Source organism: Neltuma alba, unplaced genomic scaffold (genome assembly GCF_004799145.2).
Source record: "Neltuma alba isolate B1F8T4 unplaced genomic scaffold, ASM479914v2 tig00008037_pilon, whole genome shotgun sequence".
NCBI classification, from domain to species: Eukaryota; Viridiplantae; Streptophyta; class Magnoliopsida; order Fabales; family Fabaceae; genus Neltuma; species Neltuma alba.
This window is the reverse complement of record NW_021634930.1, coordinates 1-5115: the sequence shown is the minus strand read 5'-3', so window position 1 is coordinate 5115 and position 5115 is coordinate 1. Positions and strand designations below refer to the sequence as shown.

Below are 5115 nucleotides of genomic sequence, written 5' to 3'. Positions count from 1 at the left end.
TAAATTTAAAAAACAAAGTCGATTAAGGTCTTACATCTAAGATGAAACTAAACTATCTAACTCACTCATACATTTAAGATTGGAGGGAGTATTATATTGTAATCAAGTAATTCCTATGATTGCTTATATCTTATTTGATTTTATTACTTCTTAGAGTTGGGACATGAGGGTATTTTTAACATCCCCAAAATCACTTATTTTGTTTATTCGTTTTTATTCAATGTAGGAATGTGAATAAATATTCTAAAGGGACCACATTGCCAACATTGTGTTGAGTCATAGCCTTATAGATAACATGTGTCTATCCTTGAGGTCTCATGACAAGATAACAACTTTGTTACATCTAACGTATAGTGTTATCAACAGTCTCGCAGTTAGTTGATTACCTTTAATGTTGAAGAAGGGGCCACCATCTCAGCATTCAATTACAACTTGACTAAGCAGAAAGTATCCCACAAACTGGTCCCTCCCTATTATTCCTCATCATGGGTTGGATGACAAGACTAATTTTATAATTTTTTTCCCAAAAATATGAAAATAAATGTACATATGGAAAAAGTCCCAAAACCGCAAATGCAGCTTGGTCTAATCTACACACATTCAATTTCCATGCCACCAAGATAATCAAAGAATACAGTACAATGTGCTGGCACGGGTTCAGTCTGATATGGACTAATCAATCAGTGTTTGTCTCGCATATAAATGTGGTGATTTTAATTCTTGAAGCATAGTGTGATTATTGCAATGTGATGATAGAACAGAGAACTGAGACCAATCCTATTTGAGAGAAAGAAAGGGACAAGTAAACATGACCCACCCAGTCTTTTGAAAATTATGATCATATAACATAAGTCTTGACGGAAAAAAGTACTTCGGTAACAGAAGAGCCATAGGACCCGCTGTAATCAGTGGGAAAGGCCGGAAAGAAAGAAGATGACCTAATCAAGTTGCATAACAGAATAAGTCACCTCCACCAAAAATTGGCATTCTACAGGTAGAAGTGCATCTTGACTTTTATCCTTTTCATTGTAATCTATTGTTGTTTTTAAAACAATGAATGGCTTACATTAGTTCAATGATTACCCTGCTGGTAGTGCGCTTACGTGCATAGCCAAAAAAAACCTTACAAATGAACATAAAGTGGACCCCTTCACTTATCAGTCTTTCGGAAGTTAATTAGTGTGACAGTAATAAGCATGATATGAAAAATGCAACTGCTTTATATTTGGATAGACTTCAATAGAGAAGACTGATCTTTGCCTCTCTTAATCTTTCTGAATCTGAAGTTAGCCAATCAATCCCATTTCTGCGGTTAAAGCAATATATGGCACGTATATTTAGATGTCATGATTCTATTCTTGTCTTTTCTTATGATCCCTATTAAATACAGGGAAATGACTAAATAGCTAGGCATATCAAGTATATGTAGTTTAGCAGGAAGAAATACTGCGAAAGCTTACAATGGCTTCTCTGATAAGAATGCCTCTGCTTAACCTACGCACAATGGACAAGGCAAAACGGTAAAATAGAGGTCTTAGAACGAAGAAACTCAGGAGTAAATGTAAGAGGATCCAACAAAGAACAATTCCATATAAATGGGAAATGAATAAAAGATAACGCTTAAGGTTATCTTTAAGGTTGAAGAATGACATGAAAATTTTGATACTGGATAACTAGCATTCACATTAGACACTCAATAATAGTCAGTTTCATGAGACGTATAACTATGTCATGTATTTAGAAAATGATAAGGACAGTTCTTGCAACCAGCTACAAGCCACTGTTTGAGACCATCTCAATTAAGGGTAACCTAGGTGCTGAAATTATCTGCTTGGCATTTTCTTCTGTAGTATGCTAGTTCAGAATGCCAGCAATCATAATGAATTGGGAGGAATTCAATATCAAGGATCACTGAAGAAAAGCTCCATTTTTCAAAGTCCAAGGACGTGACTGCTTTAGAAGGAGATTTTTCGTGGGCTGTTCACATGGTGACTGGAATTCCTTCACCCAACAGGTGAAATTTCAACATGAATTGATCCACTTCCTCATTTTATTGCCGTGAAAGAAATGAGGAGATGTATTAATGTGGCTTACCCATCCTGCCACCGACAGCATCATTGGTATTAGCAGCCCCACGCACGGGTCCATTGCTATTGCTAGGCGGAATCATGGTTTGACTATGTTGTACTGCCTGGGAACCATAACTGAATGCATTCGTTGGCTGCAAGACCCAAGAAAACATGGCAACAAAGGAAATCAACTACAAAGGGTAAACTATGATAAGCATTGAAGACATGGGGGAATTTAGCATATGGAAAAAATGGTATTATTTAGTTGAAAGGAATTAACACCTGAGAGACACTTTGCATAAGATGATAGCCCATGCAGCGTGCATATTGCTCAGAAAGAGCTGGATTTTGCATATGATTTTGGTAATTAAGGGGACCCAGAACAGGAGCTTGGAATGTTACAGTCTGATTTGGTGCTTGAGACATAGATATGGATTGATCGAGTGGGACTCTTGGTATATTCATATGATTAGACACAGAAGGTGTCGCAAATCCCATACCCACTTGAGACATGTAGTGCTGAATGCCTGGAATCATCACTGGTGTCATGCCAGCTCCCATCAACATCATCTAAAAGCAGGAGCCAAATTGATTAGTTATTCCCAATTTGAAGACAAGTTTCATTAATAAGATCTTGCAGGCTACTTGTACCTGAAGCTGAAACTGAAGTGATTTCAAATATTCTATTGCCTCATCTAGCATAGATGCTTTGTCTGTCTGCAAATACAGCCCTTGTTCAGATTTTTCACCATTATGATAGGATCTTATGGCAAGTAGGAACATATAAAACCAGGGAAAATGGATTTAACAATATTTCCAATTGAACATATCTAGCATCTACCTTAGAGGGCAGGGGAGGGTCATTATCATAGCTTGCGTCAAGTAAACGGAAATTTTTATTTCCCAGGCAGATGGAAACTTATTTATATGATGTTTGAATATAATAAATATGAAGGATTTAAGTGTTTTATATGTCTTAAATACCATAGAGATGTTAATTTTATTACATATAAGTTTTCAAAGTACTTCGGAAATTACTTTATCTACATTGCCAAAAGCCAAGAATAAACTTAAAAGAATTGTTTTATCTCATTCGCTCCCTCCCTTTCTTTACATACATTTAATGCCTTGTTTGCGTATAAACCACTTTCAATCTGGCAGTCAGTAAATCATAAATGAAGCAATTTCTGGCTCTCCGTGAACAGTGAATGCCCTCTAATAATGGGAAGAAGAAAGTGAGAAGTTAACATGCATCATGTAAGTCAACCTTGTTACTGTGAGGTATGAGTTGTTGCAATGCCCTCATCTTCTCATTGATCCTGTCTCTTCGTCTCTGCATCAGTAGAGAAGTTCTGATATAAGTAGAAGTTCCCATAATCTCAATTTATCAGAAACGTCCATGTCCTCACCCTTTCTGAGAGATTGTGCACTTCAGCAGCACGGTTCCTTCGGGAAGACCCTGTCCGCTGAGCTTCCTTGTTTCTAGCCACTGATTTGAGTTCTGTGGTCTACTATATGTACAGACAATTCTCACTAGCAAAACCAACAAACCTAACATTTAATCACAGAGACAAATGAAGAAAGGGACAGCACTTTACCTCACTTTGTTTCTCTAACTCTTCTGAATCTGTCCCTTTTCTTTTCTGGCTACAGATACTAGTAGAGCGGGAACAAGGTTTTTTCAAGACTACTGCCTGAGCCCCCAGAAGATGAAGTGACAGTTGGTTCATGTGATTCTGATTTCCCTTTTTCACCCGTGGAAGTGTTCTCTGAACATTATCCCTAAAGGAAAAAGGCTCTGCTGACAAACTAGTAGTCCAAACACCACTGCTTGAAATTCTGCTCACATCTCTGTCTCGAGGAATTTGATTGCTGCCACAATGACTTGAACCAACTGTCATCACTGAGGCTTCTCCAGTCTCATTTTGCAACATCTTACCTGTACCTTGTTCTCCATGTTGTGCATTAGAAGATGTTGAAACAACCTTAGGAACCGCTGAAAACTGAGAGAAATTAAGGACTTTTGGTGACCCATTAAAGTCAACGTTTTTCTGAGATGAATCAGGAAAAAATCTAGGAGAAAGGATGGGATTTCCCGAGAATTTCTGAACAGGGGACAGTTTCATATTAGGTGATTGTGAAGTTGCAGACAGATGGGAGGCGCTGTCGGTAGTGAATTTGGAAAACTTCTCTTCTTCAAACTGCTTGTTTGGTTTATCAGGTTCAATCTCACAGGATGGAAGTTCAGGTAAAAAGTCTGAACATAATTCTTGTTCCAATGGATCTTCCACTGGGTATTGGATCCATGAGACTGTCTCATCTTCTTGAAACAAATTACTCAAGTTCCCATATGATCCACCAGTCCTCAATGTTGATTGATCATTATTCTGAACTTGCCTTGAGTGTACTAAATTCAAAACTGGTTTCCTATGTGTTTGACTGTTCAAAACTACCTGTCCATTTTGCCAAAGGAGCTCTACAAGTTCTTGATCTGGTCTGTAGAATTTATCACAGGTTAATTATTATAAAAAAAGGAAAAAAAAAATTAAATGGGCCAACAACAGTTTCAATCTTTTATAGAGATAGATTGAACACACCCCATGGGATTCTTTTGATTGATGAAACTGCTATTGCTCTGAGAATTACAAGCAGGAACACTATGGTTCATGGCTAATCACATCAGTTATCTGCAACAAAAGAAAGAAGAGATGTTTAGATTTCGTCCTCCCACTAACAACCTTCACAAAAACAATAAAATAAGATGCACTTTGCAACTAATTATATAATTAAAATAAGCATATGACTAATTTAATAGTGAACCGAAAAAAAATGTCTGTCTATCATCACGTACGGAACTTTACCAGCAGAGGAGACAGCAAAATCAAGTTAAAAAAGAAACAAAGAACCCCCAGGATGTTTATGTCATTCGCATAATAAGTTAACAAAGCTAAAGCTTCACAAGTTCAAACTCCCGAAGAGGAACATGCAAATGACTCGCATGCCCAGGTTTTAAAAAAGTTAGTGTGAAAACCCAAGAGGAGGGAAA

The 5115-nt window shown here is 37.3% G+C and overlaps 1 protein-coding gene across 1 annotated transcript; it reads right to left on the bottom strand.

The window, feature by feature from the left end:
* Nucleotides 1-1526: 1526 nt before the first annotated feature.
* LOC114753630 (transcription factor PIF4) lies at nucleotides 1527-3525 on the bottom strand (the record flags this gene model as incomplete). Its single annotated transcript, XM_028942327.1, is given in 6 exon segments — nucleotides 1527-2001; nucleotides 2095-2221; nucleotides 2352-2639; nucleotides 2721-2786; nucleotides 3337-3402; nucleotides 3479-3525. Coding segments are annotated over 6 exon segments (614 nt in total), but the record flags the coding sequence as incomplete, so codon positions are not given.
* Between the last annotated feature and the right edge of the window lie 1590 nt (nucleotides 3526-5115).